Genomic DNA, 24,263 nt, shown 5'->3' on the forward strand with positions numbered 1-24,263 from the left:
TGCGCGCGATCTACAACTGAAGACCTGTTGAATAAAAATTGTTAAAGCAAGCTGTGGCGTTTACTTCTACAATTTATATCATATTAAAAATTATATATTATATATTGAATATTAAAATAAATATTAAAATAATATTAAATTAAATATTAAATATTAAATATTAAATATCATATATCATATATCATATACAAATTATATGATCTAAAATTATGAACTTATATTACATCTTTTGTATGTTATAATAATAATAAAAAAAGGAAAAAGAAAATACTATTCAAAAGATGCAAAACTAGAAAGATGTATTAAAATAAATGAATATGTAAAAGCAAACGATTAAAATCGCGTTGTATCTATCGTATAAAAATAGATATAATGGCGATAGGGATATGTTCACAGAAGTATACTAATTGCGTGGATACCTATAAATCAAAATAGATATAGCATTAAAGTAAAACTAGACAAGGAACAGTAAAATTGAAATTATAATATTTATAATATTAATTAAACGATTAAACGCATCTTGAAATTTTATTTTATTTTAATTTAACTTTTATTATACTTTAATTACATTTTCATTATTCTCGGTGTTTCTGAATATTCTTTAAATTTAATGTAAAATACATTTCAACAAATTTTTAATAAATTAGTATTTAATCAAAATTATTTCCTAATACACCGAACGTCAGCCTTTGGCCCGGTAGTGCGTACGTTGTATAATATAAAATATACGAACGTTCGCAATACCGATTTCCGGATCCCACCACAAGGAGGTAGCTGCGTATGGAGATCCATATATAAATTTCTTAAAAGAGATATAAAATATTATATAATAAAAGTTCTGAATATAATAAAGCATATATAATAAGACTACAACAGAACACATGAAATCGTATAACACAATAGATAGTTTGTTAGAATTAACATCTAATTTTTTATATTAATTAAAATTAAATAAAAATTTCAAATTCAATGGTGGTATATTATATTGGTTAATATGATCAATAATAATTTGAAAATATTCAAACTATTATTAATAGAGAATAAGTTTACGCACGTAAATGATTTGCGTATTCAACATATAAATGCTATATTATATATCGAAATCTAATATGATATAAAATAAGATTAATAAGCTGTAAAGGATTAAATGAAGCTTATAAAATATTATATATAATATAAATGAGAAATTAGACGAACCAAAATTGAAGAAGCAGGAACAAGTCTGAACACGTCTGGACGGCTGTTGATACAAACGAAAACTGTGTAGAAATGTGAACTAAGAAACTCGTCTTCTTGATTGTCCTTTGATTGTTTACATGTGCCTATTGTCGATAGTTCCCAAATACTACGTACAGTGTAGCGTATACAAATACATGTATATAGATATACCTATAATAGAATATTATCACGTACGATTGCTTTTTCTTTTGTTGCTTGCCGGAGACTCATTTCCAAGAATTATTAGGCAACTGGTGGGGATACTTCAAAGCTATTATTTATATGCTATCTTTCTCTCTTTATTAAGGAGCTCATTACACGTATTTAAAAAGAGATTTTTAATTTAAAAATATGCGTATATAATAGTACATAAGTAGAATAGAAAAGTGAACATAAGATAATATTGAATCTGAAAAGCGTTAATAAAAATAAATAAGAGTAAATGAAAATAATCAAGAACAAATAAAAATAATAAAGAAATTACAATTTTTCAGTGCGTTTTACTAAAAAATAATTTAATACATTATGAAAATTGAAATTATTAAAAGCTAAGTATTTTTTCAATGTATCAAAGTATGCAGTCATTTGCTCGATATTGCTTGTTTTGTATTTTATGATACAAACTTAAATAATACCTATTGCTCAGATTTCACTAATTGGAGATAACTGCATACGGAGACCCAATTGTTAATAAAAATCTAAGATAAATTCTATCGTAATATGCAATAATTCTAAAATAAATTCGATGACAAATAATCTAAAAAGTATACGAATTCTTATACAATCCTATGAAATAATAAAATTTCTGTAATATTAAAGTAATCGTGATAAAATTAGAATAGAAAAGTTCTGTAATAAAATACGTAATTAATATAAAATTAATCTGTTGTCGTATGTATTCGTCCAAATGTTATATAAAATAATAATAAAGATCTCTCTCAAGGCCACAAAAGAACGAACGCTCGACTGTTTTTGTTTTGATATCGATCGAAGAATTTTTTGGAAATACACAACCTAATGTGACTTCCACGTGTATGTATCTATCTCTTTCTATTAAGCCACGCTATATGATTAAAAGAAAATAAGCTTACCTATATGTATCGAAGGAGATATAACACTGGAATATTTGACGCTTTGTTTATAACTCGGGAAATTCTTGAGAATCTGAAAAAAGTAAGATCATATTACACAAGCAAGATTAAAAGTTGTGTGTAATATGTGTAGGGAATATTCATAGATGTGTGCTGTGTGTATGTGTGTACAATTATTGTATATATCGTGTACGAATATATATATATATATAAGGTATGATGTAACCTCTCTCTCTCTCTCTCTCTCGCTCTGTGTGTATATCATATATGAAAATCGAATTTAATACAAAATATTAATCAATCATAACTATTAATGTAAAATTATTGATCAGAGTATCATTAAAAAGCGAGAGAAGTATCAATATCGTGAAAATAAAACAAGAAAATTGAAGAAAAAGTACGAGGCAAAAGCTCCCAAGGGGATCTACAAGAGACTGATTTTATTTTCACGAATATCTTTTTAACGCGATGATGCTTAGACTTGCGAACGCGGCCTCATGGAAATCATGTGTTTACCTATCGATTGATATATAGGAAGAAGGAATATTTTAGAAAAAAATGTACTAATTACCTGTAATTAACGAGGACGATACGGACCCCTTCTCTCTCTGATACGAACTGAACAGTAATGGCGTCATCTATACTGTGAACATGGTTAAACAAATTGCGCGGCGCATGCGCATTGCGTCACTTTAGATATATTACAAATTTAAAAAACGTATTAATTTCTCTTAATATTTTATTGAAAAATAGCATAGAATATAATATCTAATTGTAAATGAAATTATTGAAAATTGTTATCGATCGTTTTATTATGATAATAAATTAGTTTAATATTAAGATACCTAATATAAGTCCCCGTCAAAGAAATATAGATTCCCGCGACAGTAATCCCGCGATGTAATTTTCTTCTTTCTATTTCAGAAGTCAAAAAGTAATTTATTAATAAATCGGATAATTAAAGAATGTATCTTCTTTTTTAGGATTAATTTTTAAATATTTGATAATGAAAACGTTGAACGTTTACTAATAAAAATATCATAAAGAAAAAAATTATACCGTTCGAAATCATTTGAATTTGAACATTTACGGTATGTTTCTCTAAGAAATGATATTATATAATTTTATCTAATTTTATTCGAGTTAATTATATATAATCTTATTATTTAATATAGTTTTAATCTAATTCTAGATTACTTTTTATAATATCAAGTTCGTCATTATCAAATACCTAAACAATTAAACATAGAGTGTATAAAATAAATTATAAAAACAGACAGAATAAAATTGCAAAAGTATGCAATTTCATTTTGTGTGCTTACTAATATAAATATACTGTTTAGAACGTCCTATCGTGGATTTCGTTTTATCGTTTGAAATTTGAAAGCACGATCGTGCTTAGTAATAATGATGATTGAAGCTGCCAATGTTGCAAGGATCTATCCGTAAGTGGGGACTCATTTATTTTTATTAATTCTTATTTATTCTTATTTATGCTACTTAGGTTAGTTACAATATCTTCTATTCTACTTATGATATAAAATATATTTTATACAGTCCGTCGTAAGTAATATCCAGCTAATGTGTAATATCCTTAATTACACTTTAACTATTTGTATAAGTTTAACTATAAATAAAAAATATAAAGTTTGTATAATTAACAAATATTTTTCAATTATTCTATCTTCGGAAAAATATAATATGGATTTTTTACTTTTGTACTATAATAATTCACATAAAAATTCACATATTCACTTGATTGTTGAGTTAGGTTAAGAGAGGCATAACTGACATCTCTTATATTATCTCTACAAGTTTATACATCGTTACAATAAGCAGGCAGTGTTCCTCTATTCTGTTTCTGTTTATATTTTGTCTATATCTATCGTCGAAGTTTTATATACTACGGACGAAAGGTGGAGGACAATTTTAACGTTTAATGCTTGGTAAACATAACCTCTTGCATACGAGAATCTTATAATTTTAGATTTTGAATTCTACAATAGATCATGAATAATCATGAATAATTTTTAAATGTATCTATTTTTTACATTTTATCAAATTACGAAGAATTAATATGAATATTAAAAAATATTTATTTCAAAGTTTTGTCAAGAATTTCTTCCGATACAAATCGCACGTACGTATACCAAATCAATTATTTTTTATAAATTACATGTATTGATTAAATTATTAATTATTTTTGAAAGGAAAAAGAATTAAAGCCAAAAATTGTAAATAATTCATTTGGTAAATATGAAGTTGTAGAACCATGGCATGTTTCTGAAAGAAGACACGTGCCATCATATATTCCTAAGCCATCTTATAGTTCAACTAAAATTCCACAACAAGGACCAATAAGACCAGAGATTAAAGATCAAAATCAAATAGAATGTATGAGAGAAAGTTGTGAACTTGCACAATATGTTCTTACTCAGGCAGAACAATATATTAAGGTAAAAGTAAAGATTATATATTTTATATATGCCATATCAATATAAATAATAATCTGACTTTATCAATATTAAAAATAATCATAATTCTTAGCCTGGTGTCACTACAGATCAACTAGATGAAATGATTCATGAAATGATCGTAAATAATGGAGCATACCCTAGTCCGCTTAATTATCGAGGATTTCCAAAATCTATATGTACTAGTATTAATAACGTTGCATGTCATGGTATCCCAGATGATCGTCCATTAAAATGTGGAGACATAATTAATGTAGATGTGACTGTACGTATCATCATATTATTTAAATTTAACTCTTGTTATGTAGTTTGTTATAATTCTTTTTTCATTAAATGTTATAAATTTAGGTTTATCTAAATGGCTATCATGGAGATTGTTCAAAAACATTTGAAGTCGGAGAAAGTGATGCTGAGGGTAAAAGATTAATACAGGTGACTGAACTTTGCCTTCAAAGTGCAATAAAAATTTGTAAACCAAATGAAAAATTTTGTAATATAGGTATGTGGTAATATTTCTTTTTTTTTTATAGTTATATCAAAATATTATAATAAAGTATTTTAGGTAATATTGTGGAAGAAATAGCAAATAAGCATGGATTTAATGTAATTCCTGCATTTGCTGGACATGGCATAGGAACTTATTTTCATGGGCCACCAGACATCTTACATTTTGGTATATTCGCACAAATAATTTAATATTTATATACATAAATATTGGAATGAAATATTTTTTATTGAATTTAGCGCACGAATCTCCTGAAAGAATGCAGCCAGGTATGACATTTACTATAGAGCCAATTCTGACTCAAGGTGGAAAAGAGGTAGAAATTTTAGAGGATGGTTGGACAGCTGTAACAGTAGATGATGCTAGAACTGCACAAGTGGAACATACCATTTTGATAACTGATAATGGTTGTGAAATAATGACAAAATAGTTACTGATATTTATAAAGTTGGTAGAAAGTAAAACTTTATATAATTCAAAACAAGCTATGCTGTAGAATAAATTGTCTTTGATTATATAATTAAATTTTATTTAATAAAATTATTTTGAAATATTTTAAATCCAAGATTTGATATTTATTTGGTTAGAACAGCTGCTTCCCAGTTACTGTCTAATGTTAATGGACCTTCAATCTCCACACCTTCATCTTTAGTAATCACACCAAGATAATACTAGAAGAAAAAAGGATACCATATATCGATAAATATAGCAGTAGTTTAATTTTTTAATTTTTTACTAATTAAATTACCTTAGGAAAAGAACGAGCGTCTCTGTAAAAAAGAACTTGCATAGCTTTGTAAAGAAGTTCTTTTGCTTCTTCTTTAGTCATTTCACTGTTTTCTTCATATGCTTTCCGCAATAAAGGTGTTGCCATATAGGCACCATAACCAGTTGCAATTACTGGATCAATGTAAGCAGTTCCAAGTTTATCTACTGTACCTAAAAACCTGATAAAATATATACAGATATATTGCCTACTTATTCATAATACCATATATAAATTTATAAATTAACAAGAAATATTTACGGTTTTCCATCATGTAAACCTGCAATTACAAAATTGTTCCAAAATGGATCATAACTTGATCGTCTGTTATACATCACACGAGTTAACCAACAATAAAGTGCTTTAGGTTTTAAAGAAAATCCATCATCTAAACATTGTTCATCTAGACTAAAAACAGTATTAAAATACAATTATATTTTTGAAATTGATGATATTCTTAATAATTGTATAACTTACATTTTCTTTTCAATGTTACTTTTGATGCACTGAAAATCTGCATAATCACCGCTAGCACCAAGAAGAATATTATCATTGACTTTCATGATACGTTCACAATTTCTATATCTAGCTAATGAACCATAAGATGCTAGGATATCGGCAGCAATAATAACTCCATCTTTAAATTGTATGCCAATTACTGATGTTCCAGTTGTCATAGGTGCTCTGTACAAATACATATCAACTGTACTACAAATTATTTTTCATAATTACTTTTAAGTTATAATTTATTTTTGAACTACATCATACTATATTATAAATAACATTTTTATTATTATTATGTTAAAGAGAATAAGTTATAAAGTAATACTGCACTTTAAATATATAAACCAAATAAATTCTACCTAACGTGATTTATAGGTTATATCTAGTATAGTTCCTTGAAATTTTATAAAAACGAAATAAAACTCACTGTGATCTTTGACGCATTCCGTGATCGACTGACTGCATGGTACTGCCAGGAAAATCATAAAAACAGCCCGGCGTTGGACCATTTTGCCAAAAAGGTGCGGGAGTAGAACAAACATTACCACCGAAAAGCGCCATATTTACTACAAGTCACGAACAACTTTGAAATGTCATGTTCTAAAATCTATAGTGTTACAGCGCCATCTATATATATATTTGCTTATTGATGATTGGTCCGTTCTGAAATAGTTTTTAAGTTGGAAACTCATTTGTTTTACGTAGTAAAATTTTTTATTTCTTTCGAAACTAATCGTTTCCTTTTTCCTATATAATACTCTTTAATGTCTATAATTGTGAGTAATGAATGTAATTCAAGAGGCATAATCAATAAAGAATTCGATGACAGATTTTTACCATAATTGATAAAATAACAATTCAACAGTTTTACGAACGAGTAATAAAAGAAGTAAGAACGATTTATTAATTACACGTTTTTCTGTTTATGACGATGTTTTGTAACAAAATAACAAATCTCATTCGTTAATCTATCTACTTGACTTGTCAATAATCAATTTATAATGTGTTAATACTGCTTTTCTTTTAGAAAATATATTCAGATTTGAAAACCCAATTTTTTAAATATTCGTAATTAAGTACTTTGTGCATATAATTTAATTATCGTGCAATATTCATGATATACGAAATAATAACATCGATAAGAAAGATCAACGTGTTACTACTGCAGGTAAATAAGTATTTTATCAACAATAAATAAAAATCTTTATAAGTGTTATATTTTACGAAGTGTTATATTATATATATGTAATGAGACTATATTATCAGTCATCGATGAAGTGATAGAAAAAGTTACTTTATCCACACAAGCGGTTAAATATGAAACTAAATACGATCATTGTAGATAAACGTAAGAATAGGTTAGAACATATTGTCAACTTTTTAAGAAATGTCGCACATGCGCATAACGAACAAAGTTCTTTGTCAAACGGAGTATGATATCGTTTGTATCGCGATTTTTTAGGCCTTTTTTCTAATCTAACTGTATAATATAATATTATTAGATATACGCGAAATATATATTTTTGTATTAACTATTAACTTGTGTTAATATTTTATCGATTAAATTATTACGTTTAATATTATACGGATTAAATTCATGTTACAAGAAAAGTCATTGTAAAATTGCAATTGTTTTTCTTTCGTTAAATGTACGTAATAATGTTTAGAGAACTTAATATATAGACTTTATGACGTAATTTATAAGGTTAAAAAATAATGACGTTTCAAATGTTTATTCGACAAAATATGAAAGATGTTTGGAAAATGATAAAGATTTTTTTTCGGGTCACAGGGTATATAAAAATAAAATAACACATCTGTTATAACGTTGTTCGCATTTGAACAAATGTAATATCAACATTTTAATCGCATTTCATTGATACACAAGTAAATTTTTAGTTCAATAAACAACTATCGATAAAACTATTTCTATAAATATGAGTTAAGTGTAAAGCAAATTGAAGATTTTTCTTATCTTTTTTCTCCTTCTTTTGTGTTTCTTTTTACCATTTAATATTTGACAATTATCATATTTATATGTATGTATACATATACATATACATATACATATACATATACATATACATATACATATATATGTGTGTATGTATATACATATACATATATATATATATATATATATATATATATATATATATAAATGTTAACACATTTTAAACGTTTTCGCTTAATGCGAAAGAAAACTCAATGAAAAATAGATTACGCTTTGATTTTTGTATTTTTATTTGCTTTTTTATCTTTTTCCTTTTTTCTTATATAGCGTATTCTTTTCTTATCGTGTTACGCTGCTCGTTCTCTCTTAAAAAAAAAAAAGTGTATTATAAAGAGTGAAGGTTGAAAATAAACAAAAGGGACTGTTTATACGATTAACATTTGTACATGTAAAACTCAGTCGGTGTATATAACTTTCGCATAAATGAAGGCTCACGTTTATCTCGCGCAAAGTGGCTACATTTTGAAAAGAAGAAGGAGGAGAAGAAGAAGTAGAAGAAAATGTTCTTGTTTTTTCATGAATATCTGCGCGAGCAATATATATCACGACGCGAGCTTTCGTACGGTTATTATGCGAAAGTTTAACAAAAGTATTTCTCTCTTCGTTTCTTACATTTCTTTTCTTTTCTTTTCTTTGACGAAAAATGATAGAACGCATTTATTGTTTTTTTTTTTGCAAAGTATTTTTTGTTGTATATAATGGCATATACTCTATTTTCTTTTCATAGTTAGCACCGCAACTTCTTTTTATATGTATAATATAACGCTTTATTATTTATTTAAAGACATAAGAGATAAAATGGATGAAATATAAAGAGAATTAGAAGAAGAGTAAAAGACTATGAAACACGAATCAACGACCGACGTTTTCTGATCGTTATCAGAGGAAAGGAGGACAGGAGAAAAAGGGACATTGCGACCCGTTGCATTTCTACGTAATATTATACATATATATGCATAAAATAGCCGAGTAAGGAATAATTGTAAAGTTTGACTATAATACATAGGTACAGAGACAGGGAAGAGTATTTTAAGTATGTATATCGTTAAAGTTATTTCGTATTCATAGAAATTACACGCATAAGTAAAATAAGCGTGTAAGATAAGTAAGTAAAGTGATGACGTATAATAAAGAAAGTGAGAATTCTAGACGAAAGAAGAAGAAAGCCTCGTAGTTATACATATTCATATATCATTATGTATATATCGAAGATATTACCGTTGCGTATGTGTATAGATGTGTTGATTTTTCTTCGTATATGTATGTTACTTATCTACGAGAGATAAATTCAAAGTGGTTAACACTTTCTTAATTATACCAGTTGTATTAAAAATTAAATTAGTTTTTTTTTTAATCTAAAAAAAAATCGACAGTGCGTAAACGCTTCTTATTTTCTACGTAGAAAATATATTGTAAAATTAGAAAGAATCTTTCAGAAAATAATAAGAAATACTTGGACTAATGAAAAAGTTACAAATTTTTTTTGGATTCTAATTTTCTCTTCTGAATTTATCTGTAATTATTTTCATACTGTCTCTGTAAATAAAATATACTAGTATATTAGTATTTGATATGACTATTTGAAAATTTATATATAGAAAAATTTATATAGAAATTATAAAAAGGAAAAACAAACGTCTAAATTAATAAATTCTTGACAAAATCTTAGAATTATAATCGTGAGCACATTATAAAGATGGTATATTTAGAAAATGATCCACTTTTAATTCTCTCCTTTGTGACTAGTCGTATTCATTTATATAGAAAATATTGTTGCTAATTCATGCACGTTCGACTTAATAATTCTCGATCAGAGAATTATTTAATAAATTTTAACGAGTTATAAGATATGGGTGAGCGTGTATAAATGATGTGTTTAATATGACGTTATAGTTTTATAAGCACGTTATTCATCAATGAGAAAGATAGACAATTAAATGGAAAAATAAATATAGCAATATATATGTGTGTATCCACAATGTAAGTCAGTAATTACTACCAAATTAAAAAAGTTTTTATTCATGAATTTTAGAAAAAGAAATCTAAGATATCAATAGTTGTTGACTTACATTGTACATTGTTTAAAAGTATATATATATATATATAACTTTGGCAAGCAAATAAGACTGGATCGATATAGTAATGAGAGAAAAAAGGAAAAAAAAATAGAAGGAAAAGAAAACAATTAAACGAGAAAAGACAATATGATCAATGCAGAACTTAAAAATAAGCAACTTTTTTTACAATAAAATTTATAATCATTTCGGCAATCATCGAAAATAATTAAAATCGGCTATTAAATTAGTTTCTTTTTTTTTGTTTTCGTACATATAACCGGTATTTCTTGGAAAATATTGAAATTATTAGTATTTCTTTTGCATTGATTAAAATTGCAACGAAGTAAACAAATGAAGCGCTTCGAAATGCAATGCCCTTCTTTTAACAAACGATCTTACAATTTTGTTTTAAAGATCATTATAAAATCGATGGTGTTAGGATATAATAGATTTTTATTTCTTTATTAGAAGGAATGAAAGTAGAAGCGGAAGCAGAAGCAGAAGAAGAAAAAGAAGAAGAAGAAGAAAGCAGAGAAGCTTGAAACGAGCAGATCATTCTATGATGTTGGAAATAGCCATTGAAAGTAATTCATGTACTGGTAAGATGATAAGACTGCGTAATTTGCTCACCCCGATTAATTTTCTTCCTTATTATTATTATTATTATTATTATTATTATTATTATTATTATTATTATTATTATTATTATTATTACTATTATTATATTTTTTTTCTTTTCATTTGTATACGTGTATATATATTTTTCTTATTTTGTTGTTGTTGTTGCTCTTCATTTTTCTTTCTCAAACGTCAAAGAATAAAAATTGATCTACGTGAGTAATTTACACGCTTTCATAGTATACAACTGTGCGTACATATGTATGTACATATGCATAATGTTGATCGTGAATACAATCTATTTTTTCTTTCTCTCTCTTTCTTTCTCTCTCTCTCTCTCCCTCCCTCCCCCTGCCTCTCTCCCTATTTCTCTTTTTCTTGCAATTATACATAAATTGATTAGAGCATAAAAGTAGATCGTAATAACGAACAACGTCATGTATGCACAAGTGCAATTTTTGTGATAGATCTCCGATAGATGACAAACTCGTAATATTTATCGTCAAATGCCTTTTAAAAAGGAATAAACTACGAGAGTTTTTGTTCAAACGTCTATTAGATAAATCCTAGAACGTCTATTCGGAAATCGAGAAAGTCCGGTTTTTATTTTTACTTTTTTCTTCTTTTGTAGGTGTTAACAATCGTGTCTGTAAGTGTGTATATATAAATAGAGCATAGACACACACACACATACACACACACATATATATTGTATATAGACATATCTATGCCATATTTATATTTGGAAGAGCGATCGCAAATAATGATTCGACGCACAGTAAAAAGCTGAAATATATGTATCTTTTGATATCGACTATCGAAAAAGTCATGAAAGGAAGAAGTATCTAGATCGAAGTTGAAAATTGTCTTCGGTAATTCGTGTTAGCCATAGATAGGAATGAAATCGTGTAGATATTTAAAGGAATATATATATATACATATACATATATATAATATATAATATATGTATATATATATAGATGGGTTTTTTAACATTTGCACGGAAGAAATTGTCGGTCATTTTCTTTTCTTCAATGATTTGTGTATACATACATACATACATACATACATACATATATATATATATATATATATATATATATATATATACACACATTTATACACACACACGCACACACATACACGCAGTGTACGCAACCTTCTTGCACGATATTATAGAATATTTTAGAATTGTAGCGAATTCAATATTTTTTGAACCATTAGGATAATAGTTCAAAATCGGATGGAAATTTCCAGCTATCGATGTAAAGGAACGATATTCGATTTGTTGTGCATCGTAAAATTTCCGTTCCTTTACTTCTTTTTTTAACCCTTTATAACACCATGTTAATTACATTCTCATTTATCTGTATTTTTTCTCATTCAATTTTTTTTCCCATAAAATTAATTATCAATTCATTTTTTATCTATATATACTGGTATGTTTCATTTATATCGTCTTTTTTCTTTTTCTTTTTTTTATTGTTTAAAGACAAACAGAAAAGTTATAGAGGGTTAAGACATCGTTTTATACTTTTTTTTTCTTTTTTATCATTTACTCATTTTCTTCATCTCTTTTTTCTTTCTCATTCTCAAAACGAAAAATCACGATACGTGCTGTGCTGTTCCATTTTGCAAACGCTCGTCATTATTATAATTATTATTCTTCGTCGAATTCCGTGCGACGTATAATTGTCCTACGTGTAATAAAAACGAAGCTATGTACGTACATCGTGAAATCTATCACAGCCATTTTCACTTAACTAGGGCTCGATAAATAATCTCGCTGTACTCGCCTTTACGATCCTTTGGAAACTTTGGAAAGAAAGATCGAAACGTGATCATGGTTTTTCTTTTTTTATATGTTTGTTCTTTTCTTTTCTTTTTTTAATTTATGTGACACGTAACACGAGCACGGTGAGATTAGTCATAGCCCTGTTCGGTTGGAACACATCGTTCTGAGCTCATTCCTTTAACAGTCGAATATGTCAAGTTCTAATTGTCTTTCTAAACAACAAAAATGTTACAAATTTTGACGCTTCCTTCTCTTTCGTTCTGTTTTTCTTTCTCCTTATAATCTCAAAAAAGAAAATGAAATGAATAAAAAATAATATAATCTTGATCGTCGAAGCGAATTTTCATTATAGATTTATTGAATCATATTTAAAAATGGAAATGATATTAACTTTCCTCTTTGTTTTACGTCTTGTCGTTGTTAAAGGAATGAATATATATTCATATATATATATATGTATCGGACGTTACGAAATACACCTACTTCCTATTTTATATATCGCAAGGCGATTATTAATCGCGTCAATTGCGACTTTAAACGCGCATTTAACGTTGCGGTAAGCTAGCGTATCGTATCGCGATAATCTAACACAAATCGGTCGGGTATCGAATTGTATTCTTTTTTATTTTTTAGTTATCTTCTTTTCACACATGCATATATTTTTTCTTTTTTCTTATCAATCAAATCATCGAAGATGAATATTAATGATCGCTCAAAATTAAACGATCTTTCTTGTACATATACGTATATACACATCATATATATATATATATATATATATATATATATATATATACACACACACACAAACACATATTTGTTCAGGATCGTTCACATTATTACGAACTTGAAAGTTAAAAAAATAATAAAGGAAAAAATAATATATCTGTGTGCGTGTGTATGTATACATATATATACACATACATATATACATATGTAAAAGTAAAATGAAAACGTCAAGTTAATTTTCCCGTCGGATTTGTGTTGACGTCTATATATGGTGAAAGCACTTACGCGTAAAATACTTTATTTTTGTATAACTTCGTTTTACAATTCAATGTAAAGTAATACATATACAGGCTGTTTGGCGCTTCAGTATCATCATGAAACTTTAATATTCACTTTCTTGCACTTTCGCGTGAAGATTTTGTTCTTCGAAAAATAATCATTTCGTTCTTTCCTACGTATAATTGGATATCTTCATTTAATTGTAACAAAGAAAAATCATCATTTCTTTCGAGAATACATTAAACTATTTTTATAAAAAAGGAAAAATTTCAAATTATATCATGTATTTTTTCTCTTTTCGTTTCTTTTCATTTTTCTTATAACGATTATTATATCATAATTAATTGTTATATATTCTTTCGAGATATACGAAGAGACAGACGAGTTAGAATTAAAGATGGCCGCTTGTTCTGAAATCAGTTTTTTGTAAAAAGTACAGGAAAGAGTTGGAATTTCATGAGAATACTTGCATTTATGTGTGCACACTTCCTCTATCTCTTCTTCCTATTTTTTCTCTTTTCTCTGATCTCTCTCTCTCTCTCTCTCTTTCTCTCTCTTTCTCTTTCTTTTTCTTTTTACTCATGCATGCATGCATACATACAAAACATACATACATACATATGTAGATCGGTGTATATAATTAAACTTCCAACTTATTTAATACTATGCAACATTTACATACTATTCGATTGCATGACTAGGAAAAATGAAATAACATAGACGTTGTTGTTTCCCATATTGACGGCTTAATTTTTTGTTTCATTTTTCTTTGTTGTTGTTGTTTTCATCGTCGTCGTCGTCGTCGTCGTCGTCATCTTCGTTGAGTGTATCTGTTTATGAAATGATCCATTTTCTTCTTACACGTACTTACTACACGAAGAACGTTGTTGTGTTGTTCTTGTTGTATGTTTTTAATAACGGTATTAACGTGCGCAATGAGAACATATTATTATATTGAAGTTTCATTGAATCTTTCTTCGTACAATTAACACATATGGATCGAGTAGAAATTAACAACAAGTCCGATAGTTATTCTTTTTTTTTTCAAGTTCAACCATCTCGATTTTTATTCGGAGGAAAAAAAAGAGGACAAATTTGACTACAGTAATGATCTTAAAGTTTTACATTTGTCGTCGTGCACTGTCATTGCTGATATTTTTCTCCTTATTATTATTTTCTTTTTTTCTTTATTTAATTTTTTTTGTTCTAATTGCACGAGTTTAAACGAAAAGATTTCTCATTTTTGTCCTCGAAAAAATATAATTGACAAAAAATTGACGAAAGTTATCTCGTGTCGATCGATCACGTGAATTTCCGTACATTTCTTATATATTTCTTTTGTTAATTTGTTTCTATTATCCATATAATGCGTAGAACATAAATTTTTGCTGATTGGAACGGATCGAAAAATATAAAACAAAACTCCGTTGAAACTGCATAATTTTCTTTTCATTTCTTTTCATTTTTTTTTCTTTTCAAGGAAATATTATCATAATGAGTGTATTTATGCAAATAATAGCGATTAAAGTAAAAAGATTATATATATATGTATATATATATATACATATATATATACACATACACACATACATATATACATACACATATATATATGTATGTATATATACATATATATATATGTATGTATGTATATAAATATATCTTTTTTTACATTCTTATCTTTCAATAAATATTGCTTACACTTAATAGATACACAAAGTTTAAAACAAAATCAAAAATATTGTGCGTTCGAACGAACCTGTCTTTCGAACATTCCGACAAAATAAAAAAATAAAAATAAAAAAAAAAAAAATAAAAGAAAAACTTCCAAGGATTTTTTACAATTGGGATCTCATAAAACATTTCGGGTACGTGCGTAAGATCAATGCGTAAAATTGTATCGCTATCTTTGTTGTTCGATATATACGAAGGAATATTTTGATAACAGTGCATTCAAACGCATTTATAGGGTTGCGTATGTATAAGAAACATTAGCGCGCGTAGAAAGTCATAGCTCCGAATTAATTCTTAAGAAAAATTCATTTCTATAGAACAAGCAAAATCTTAACTGTTAATCAAGATTTTTTCTCTTTCTTTCTTGTTTTCCGTTCATGTTTCTTCTATTTTCCGTATCATCTTTCTTTCTTTCCTTTTTTTTCAACGAGCTTCAAATATTTCGACGTAAATAAAATTATTGCTTTTGTTAGTAAAACTAAATTTCATTAAATAAAAAAAAATTATCCAAGATATAATTAAGATTTCTTGAACATTTCTTTTTTATTTTTTTCTTTTTCCAACTGATATTATTTTTACGAAAGCAATAATGTTAAGAAAATCTCAATCCAATTTTAATTGCTTTTTTTTTTACAAGTGGATTAACATTCTTTATCTTTAATTAATATTTTCAAAAAATAAGATTGATGAGAAAAATTAATCATTAAAAAAAAGCAATTAATACACCAATCGTGATATCCTTTTTTCTTTTAAACCATCTAAACAAATTTCATCCATCGTAGAACTTTCTATTTCGATAATTTATAAAATTCAATATGATTATCGTCGATAATTATACAAGATAATTATTTCATCTTCTGTATATAAGAAAAGGATGAAAGTTGAATAGATCTGTTCTCTCTTTGAAAACATTCGTTCGCGGTCTAAGTACTTCTTTTTCATCTTTCTCATTAATTCAGTGCTTGGCTTAAGGGAAAACGTATGTATGTATATATCTACATCCATACATCCATACATACATACATACATACATACATACATACATACATACATACATACTTACATGCGAATTATACGTATCAATGTCGGAAATAGAAAGAAGGAAAAAAAATTAAAAAAAGAAAAAAAAAGAAAAAATCAAAGAGCTTTAGAGACTTGCTCCCTTGGCATTCTTTTCTTATCAAGAATAATACAGTTCTTTTGGATAAAACAAACGAAAAAATCACCCTTTGCAGTCGTTTTGCTTTGACGAAATACTTTGCACTTGGCACGCAGCCATGCCGCATAATATCTTTTTTTCTTTTCTTTTTTGTTCTAAACAGGTCAAAAGTTTAGATCGTTATTCGTATTTTTTTCTTTTTGCTTGTTACAATTTTTTTTCTTTCTTTCCCTTTTTTTTCTTTTCGTAAATTCTATCAAGAAAAATGATCATCGAAATCAAATCATGAGAATTAATGTGAAATAAATGTTAGAAAAATTTCGGAGCTAATCGTAAATCTTTCAACGATCCCAAATCCAGATACAATCGTTGAAACACATATTCTCATACGCGACCCAAACACGTGTTAAATGTGTAAATTAGCGAGCTATCGTAATTCATCAAAACATATCTCGCTTTAAAACGCGTAACAATCCGTTTTATGCTCGCTCGATGTTTCTAAACACACACACACACACTCTCCTCTCCATTTCTCCCTCCTTTCCTCTCTCCCTCTCTTTCCTTCTCACTCCTTCTCTTTCTCTCTCTATCTATCTCTCTATCTCTCTAAAATATCTTTCTATCGGTGATACTATTCGATAGGAAGTTTTATATTGGAATAGAACTCGTCGAACAATTGATAAACTAAAGCAATCTATTGTAAGAAAAAAGACAAATATATATATATATATATATATATATATATATATGTATATACGACAAAAAAAAAATTAAAAAAGAAACGCGAACTTTGATTTGAGACTCTTTTACGTATTTAACTTGACAATGAACATCGTTCGAAACAGTTTCATCAAATCACGTATTTTTCTCTGATAAATTAATTAGAAGTCTTTGATAAAGTGAAAAATTATCGATTCGATTTGATTCTAGTTTCTCTCTATTTCTCTTCTTTTTTTAATTTTTCTTTCCAAATTCTGCTCTTTATTACATGTATACTGTACACATTGACAATTCAATGCATTTATTTTAATTCAGCATCTTGATTGAAGCTTAGTAAAAAATTTCTTTTCGATCTTTGCAACGCTCTTATATACGTCATATACTATTACGAAAAATTAAGGCACTTCTACGCTCAGCAAATTGTCGTCAATCGTCTTTATCTCTTTCTTTAACTCACCCCCTCTATCTTTCCCGTTTACTCTTCTTTTCAATTCTCCTTGAAAATCCCAGGGGAAGCCTTTCTACCAGATCTTACGTTAAAAGCGTTTTTAAAGCGATCGAAAATCGGAATTACATTCAATCATATGGAATGAATGAGTCTCGCATAAAGCTGAAGGGTACTGATAAAAGACCGAACGAGACGTGTAATAATTTTGAAGAATAATCGAAGTTCCGAGCAGTTTTACTCCATTTATCTCTCTTTCTCTTTCACTGTCTCCGTTTTAAAAATAAGGGAAGAAAAAAAAAGAAAAAAGAAAAAAAAAGAAAAAAGGAAAAAAAAATATTGCCTATATAATCGTCATTTTTCACTTTATTATTCTCGTCGATCAGATCTAAACATTTTTCACGTAATTTGATATAAACTCGCGTGTCATTGATAGGCAAAAGCGTAAAAGAGGTACCTGGATGTTATCACTTAAACTAATTAAGAAAGAAAGAACCATTTTGATGAAAGGTTCGAACGAATTTACAATTAGCAATTCTCTTTATGTATGTACATCGAGCGGCACAATTTTAGGAGAATTATATGAGAAAATACGCGTGAGTCTCTCTCTCTCTCTCTCACTCTCTCACACTTGCTTTCAATTTTCATTCTTACACTCTCTCTCTCTCTTTCTTTCTCTCTCCATCTTTTTTTTTATTTCTCAAAGAAATCCCCGTTTAAACCGATTAGTTTAGATCGCGGGAGCGACTGAACTAGTCATTACGACTAGTTTGCGGTATGCGCAAGCGCCATGGGCCCAGTGAGCCTGGACCCTTCGTCACTCGGGTACCAGCCCAATTTACAAGAGCCCTACTTGACGTTTGCAAATTTTCTGGCACACACATACGACTCAGGCAACATACTATTTTCTTTCTTTCTCTCTCTCTCTCTCTCTCTCTCTCTCTCTCTCTCTCTCTCTTTCTCTCTTTTTATTTCTCCAGTCGATAAGAGGCGTTCGCGAACATAGAAGACGATGCGAAGGAGCGAATCTACCAGAACGAACTTTGTTGACTTCAGCCTCATGAAAATCATTGTGTGCTCTTTTTTATTTGATCTCTTATCCTTTCTTTATCATTTTAACGTCCACATATGTATGTATAGTTTAAGTCTCTTCTTATACAGTTCCAAACGCTCGCCGTAGGTGTATGGTAATTGTAATAGTAGTAGTGGTTGTGGTGTAGTGTGGTGGTGATTCTTGTGATAAGCTATAACGGTATACACATGTAAACGGTAATAACGTTAACGATGTAAAGTTTAAATAAACATTTATCTCTTTCCTTTTTTTTTCTTTCATTATTTCGTTCTTTCTTTCTTTCTTTCTTTCTCTGTAGGTGTATTGGTGTAGGTGTAAACGAGGATATTTGTATCTCTGTGTGTTCGTTTTGACAGCTTCCTCTATTCCTATTGATTTCCTTCTATGATTGCATCGCCTCTAACCGGGCTATGATTGGGCCGGGCCCCGATTCGTATTTACAGATGGCATTTGAAACGCACACGGACCCAGGGTCTCACTGAGCTTGTGCACTAGGATCGCACTGCAACAGTCGCACGATCGAGGGATCACTCTTAGCACCCTCGATAAATTCATCGAGCGATAATTTGCCGTCCTTATTCTTGTCCATCTGACGAAAGATTTTGTCGGTTCTCTTCTCTGGAGTGGACTCGTCCTCTGGCATTTTCATCACGGACCCTACCATCTTGTATATTGCCTGGAAGGAGGTAATTCGTATTTGTTTTCCTTTTCTCTCTTTTTCTTTCTCTTTCTCTCTCTCTCCCTCTCTCTTTCTCTTTCTTACTACTCTTTTTCTTTTTTCTCTCGTGATCAATAAATTGTTTGCTACATTTTTTTTATTTTTCTCTTTTCTCGTTCTAACTTTTATATTCTCTTCTAATTTACAGTAACAGTAAAGCGAACCTAGCTTACTAATAAATATATCTTTTTCAAGATATACATATAAATAAAATCTTACATTATAATTAAATCGATAAATGAAGCGCATTCGAAAGTTAGTCCTCTCAAGCTGTACAATCGACCCATTTTTAAATGGGTAAATATAAGTAGTAGATAGAGAGGACAACGTATGTGTGTGTATATGTATATATATATATATATATATATATATATATATATATATATATATATATATATCTTTACATTTGCATTCGTGTTATCGATCAACTTGATGAGAGATAATTAGCTTCGGAATTACTTACCGTCACGATCTCAAGCATCTCTTGTCGCGAGATATATCCGTTACCGTCAAGGTCGTACATACTGAAGGCCCACTTTAATTTCTGTTCCAATTTTCCTCGGGACGTCACGCTTAAGGCGCAGAGAAATTCTCGAAAATCGATCGTCCCGTCGCCATTTGCATCGAACGTTCTAAACACGTGCTCTGCAAACTGTACCAAGTAATTTGCATAGTAATTTACTTGAAAATCCTTCTACAAGGATATTCAGATAATTTATGCGTTAGATTTTTTACTCTCAATACCATCCTGTATTATTACATAACTATATTCGTATTAATACCAAACTTACTTTCGAGGCATCGCCGTAAGGAAAAAAATTGCCATAAATTTTCTTAAATTCTTCGACGCTCAAATGTCCGCTAGGACAATCTTTTAAGAATCCTTTATACCATTCTTGAATTTCGGCATCTGAAAAGAGACATCGAATACATTTCAATGAATGATCATATAAAAATTCTCTGTGGTTATTTATAATAACTATTTATAGTAAATCTATTTCATAGAATACCTGAAAATTCAGTATTTTGCTTGAGGTCTTCCAACACTTCGGGCTTTAATTTGCTATTTTGTTTCCCCATTGCCACTCAAAACGTCTGTCGAGACCCAATTACGAACGACAATTAAGATCTAACTAAGTCTACTATTCTACGAATGCCTTTAAGCACAAGAAAGTTTGTGCTATGCAGCAGACGTACCTGTAAAAAGAAGATACGATATTATATCACAATGATAAATGTGATACTATTTTTTTTCTCTTTATTATTATTATTATTATTTTTTGTTCTGTAACTCCTCTCTCGTGGTCATTATTATTAAAAGGATCAAACGAAAAAAATGCAAAAAATGCAGGGATTGCCGTGAAGAATATTATCGGCGTACACTTCGTGCCATGTTTTACAGTACATAAAAAGTACATTAAAAAATCATGCATGACAATTATAATATAAATGACCATTTAGGTAATATCTAAATACAGATTTAATATATACGAGAGAAATATATATATATATATATATATATATATATATGTATATGTATATATATATTCATTACAGTGACAACACATTATCTTTTTTTTTTGACTCCCGAGAAACTAAAATATTTCCCGATCAGAAGGAAAAATTTTAGTTTTCAAAATTGACCGATGCTCACAAAAGCAGACCTCGCCAAACGACATTATCTTTATTTTTATCTTTGTTTCCTTTTTTTTTCATGGATAATAAACTTTCTTTCACGCTACTTACATTTTCAGCATTACATGTTATTACATCATTATTATTTTTTCTTTTTTAACTAAAAAATAATAAAAAGCGTGTTGTATACACGCTTGCTTAAAAAGAAATTCTTTTTTAAAATATTACAAAATGATTCAGTACATTTATTTATTTATAGAATAACTATTATATCTTATAACCGATAATCTATGTAAGCGTATTAATGTTGAATTTTATTTTACTATTATCATTATTATTATTATAATTTTTTTTTATCTTCGTTAAGATATCTTTCTAAAAAAAGAAAAAGAACACACACGAGATTAATAGACACGAAGTGGAGCCATTTGGTTGATTATTTACGTCAAAAATCGTCAATTTCAAGCAAACCCTCGACCTTTTCCATAAATATTTTTTAATCGATCTTCGTTTATAAATATCTGATTCGATAAAAAAAAAAGGAAGAAAACCCACATGAAATAGAAGGGAACTAGAAAAGCACAAAGGAAAATAAAAAGAATCGTTTGGTCGATTATTGGATTTTGAGAATACGAGTACTATCGGTAATAAAACGTAGAGAAGCAAGAAAAACTGAACGAAATTGATTGGTCACTTCTCACGATGATAGAAAGCACATTACATACATGTATATATATGTATATATACACATATATGCATATATATATATATATATATATATATATATATATCTGTATGTATGCTATATGTATATGTATGCTATGTGATCAATCGAACGAAAGTTTCCACGATTGGTAGATGTGCATTGACCTATATTGGCCTGCATAGCCGCGTCGATGTCTTTAAACAAATTTCATAAATTGTTGTCTTCGTCACGTGGATATTATCATAATCGTTAATAGGAAAAGTAATCGTTCGTTTCCATCTCGACGTTCATACGATCCTTACTGCATTTAAAATATCAATCTTCTATCGACAACAATCGTTTTTGTCATCGAAAATACATCCTAATAAACAATAATTGTTCATATAAATGACACAATATGTGTGAATTGTTAACAGTTAAATCGCATTATAATTATATAATGTATATGTATATGCATATAATCGTGGATTTTAGTAATCTTCTTTTTGTCTTTTTTCTATCTTTTTTTCTTTTTTTTGTGTTTTTTTCTTTTTTTTTTTGCGGCAAATGATGTCTACGCGCGCGGACACACATACACACAGGCAGTCAGGCACACATGCACACATTCTCCTAACGACACACGCGCAAGTGATATCGTAAAATTGGTTGTATATATGCATGTATGTATGTATGTATATATGTTTGTGTATATATATGTATCTATATATATATATATGTATATATATGTACATCGTTACAAGTTTTATTCAATCGACCAACAAATATACAATTAATCTAACATTTGTGCGCGTGCGGTTTTCGTCGTACAAAATTAATTGCGAGTCTGTCCCGAGCTAGGCATATTATTTAATTATACGCACGCATATACGTATAATACAAACGTATTACGTATACGTACTCATCAAAGTAAGTTTTGCCGAATATTCAACATAGGATTTTCTTTCGCATACTTCCATAACATTACAATCCATTTTGTAATTTATAGAACGACTAATCGTTCTAATTTCTTCCTCGTAGGAGAAGAGAGACTGATTTGTTTTCTTTCTTTTTTTTTTTTGTAGGGACAAAGATAGTGATACATTTTACTAACATTTTTCAAAAGATTTGTAAATTATACATACGAAAATACATGAAATATTTTATAAATCATATAATTATCGTTCGAAACGAATGAAAGTTCATTATAAAATATTGAATAATGAAGTATAAATATAAAATTTCATGATCATTTTTCATTTTTTATAATTATTACTTTTTACATTTATAAATTTATATATTTTGTTTATATTATTAAATAATTTTTATTTTTATGAAAATTATCGTACAGCTTAATCGTACGTCAATGTGATTAATTTATATTTAATCAGAAAAAGAACACGAGAATTTTAATTAACGTGTGTCACTCTTTTTGCCCCATAAATAGTATTGATATTTCAAAAATGTAACTATTACATATTTCGCAAGCGCACGCATCTTTTGTTACTGACCATAAAGCGCCATATTAATGCTTATCGAGCGGACAAATATATCAAGATTAAACCCTTAAGAGGATATCTTGATATCGATAACTTTGAAAAAGACACGAATAGAGAGAAGTAAAAAGCGATTCGACTTTAGTATTAAAGTTTTTCATGGTACGTATATAGGTTGATGAATGAAATTAATCATCAAATGTATCAGAAATTTAATAGGCAATATCAAAAAATATTTATGCTTTTTTTCTCCTTTTTTTTTCTATTCGACGAATAAGATATTATTCCTTATTTGAATGATCCTTCTTACTTTCATGCTTAGAAGAGCACATTTTTCTTTTTTTTTTTTTTATCATTAGGAATGGTTATACTAATGAAAACATATTTTATCTGACGATCAAAACGAAGAAAAAAAAAAGAAAAAAAAAAGAGAACTTTCGTTGTTCCTCCCTGTTGTGTTCAGGATTATTATTATTATTTATTTATTTATTTTTTGTTTGTTCTTCTGTTAAAAGGCAGCATGATTTTTCTTAGGCTTATTATACTTAGGTT

The 24,263-nt window shown here is 28.3% G+C and overlaps 3 protein-coding genes across 5 annotated transcripts in view; 1 reads left to right on the plus strand and 2 right to left on the minus strand.

The window, feature by feature from the left end:
• Positions 1-3,650: 3,650 nt before the first annotated feature.
• LOC127065819 (methionine aminopeptidase 1D, mitochondrial) lies at positions 3,651-5,848 on the plus strand. Of its 2 annotated transcripts, XM_050998686.1 has the most exons (7): positions 3,702-3,754; positions 4,416-4,449; positions 4,520-4,765; positions 4,857-5,048; positions 5,132-5,282; positions 5,346-5,456; positions 5,528-5,848. In XM_050998686.1, exons 1-7 carry the CDS (start codon positions 3,717-3,719, stop codon positions 5,716-5,718), a joined length of 963 nt encoding a protein of 320 aa, XP_050854643.1. In that variant the 5' UTR covers positions 3,702-3,716; the 3' UTR covers positions 5,719-5,848. The 2 variants fall into 2 exon arrangements, with proteins under 2 accessions (XP_050854653.1, XP_050854643.1); XM_050998696.1 differs by lacking the exon at positions 4,416-4,449 and having other exon boundaries at positions 3,651-3,754; positions 4,572-4,765.
• On the minus strand, positions 5,496-7,154 carry LOC127065837 (proteasome subunit beta type-4). Its single transcript, XM_050998722.1, has 5 exons — positions 6,986-7,154; positions 6,532-6,738; positions 6,316-6,462; positions 6,037-6,235; positions 5,496-5,959 (listed from the first exon to the last, which is right to left on the minus strand). The coding sequence occupies exons 1-5, from the start codon at positions 7,117-7,119 to the stop codon at positions 5,864-5,866; spliced, it is 783 nt and encodes a 260-aa protein (XP_050854679.1). The 5' UTR covers positions 7,120-7,154; the 3' UTR covers positions 5,496-5,863.
• Positions 7,155-9,162: 2,008 nt separating this feature from the next.
• LOC127065845 (neurocalcin homolog) overlaps positions 9,163-24,263 on the minus strand; it is a 38,687-nt gene continuing 23,586 nt past the window's right edge. For both annotated transcript variants that reach the window (XM_050998750.1, XM_050998760.1), the window contains exons 2-5: positions 20,909-21,095; positions 20,690-20,808; positions 20,362-20,550; positions 9,163-19,856 (exon numbers count right to left, since the gene is read on the minus strand). In XM_050998750.1, the coding sequence (XP_050854707.1) occupies positions 19,656-19,856; positions 20,362-20,550; positions 20,690-20,808; positions 20,909-20,978 (579 nt within the window). In that variant the 5' untranslated portion in view covers positions 20,979-21,095 and the 3' untranslated portion in view covers positions 9,163-19,655. The remainder of the gene's footprint in view (positions 19,857-20,361; positions 20,551-20,689; positions 20,809-20,908; positions 21,096-24,263) is intronic.

The sequence above is a fragment of the Vespula vulgaris genome, chromosome 1 (genome assembly GCF_905475345.1).
Source record: "Vespula vulgaris chromosome 1, iyVesVulg1.1, whole genome shotgun sequence".
Lineage (NCBI taxonomy): Eukaryota > Metazoa > Arthropoda > Insecta > Hymenoptera > Vespidae > Vespula > Vespula vulgaris.

Coding starts and splice junctions, on each gene's coding strand:
- LOC127065819 (XM_050998686.1), top strand. CDS start 3,717: ATGATGATTGAAGCTGCCAATGTTGCAAGGATCTATCC. Junction 4,450..4,519: donor TCTTCCGATACAAATCGCAC/GTACGTATACCA, acceptor TATTTTTGAAAG/GAAAAAGAATTAAAGCCAAA. Junction 5,457..5,527: donor ACCAGACATCTTACATTTTG/GTATATTCGCAC, acceptor TATTGAATTTAG/CGCACGAATCTCCTGAAAGA.
- LOC127065837 (XM_050998722.1), bottom strand. CDS start 7,119: ATGGCGCTTTTCGGTGGTAATGTTTGTTCTACTCCCGCACCTTTTTGG. Junction 6,236..6,315: donor GGTTTACATGATGGAAAACC/GTAAATATTTCT, acceptor ATATTTTATCAG/GTTTTTAGGTACAGTAGATA. Junction 5,960..6,036: donor ACGCTCGTTCTTTTCCTAAG/GTAATTTAATTA, acceptor TTTTTCTTCTAG/TATTATCTTGGTGTGATTAC.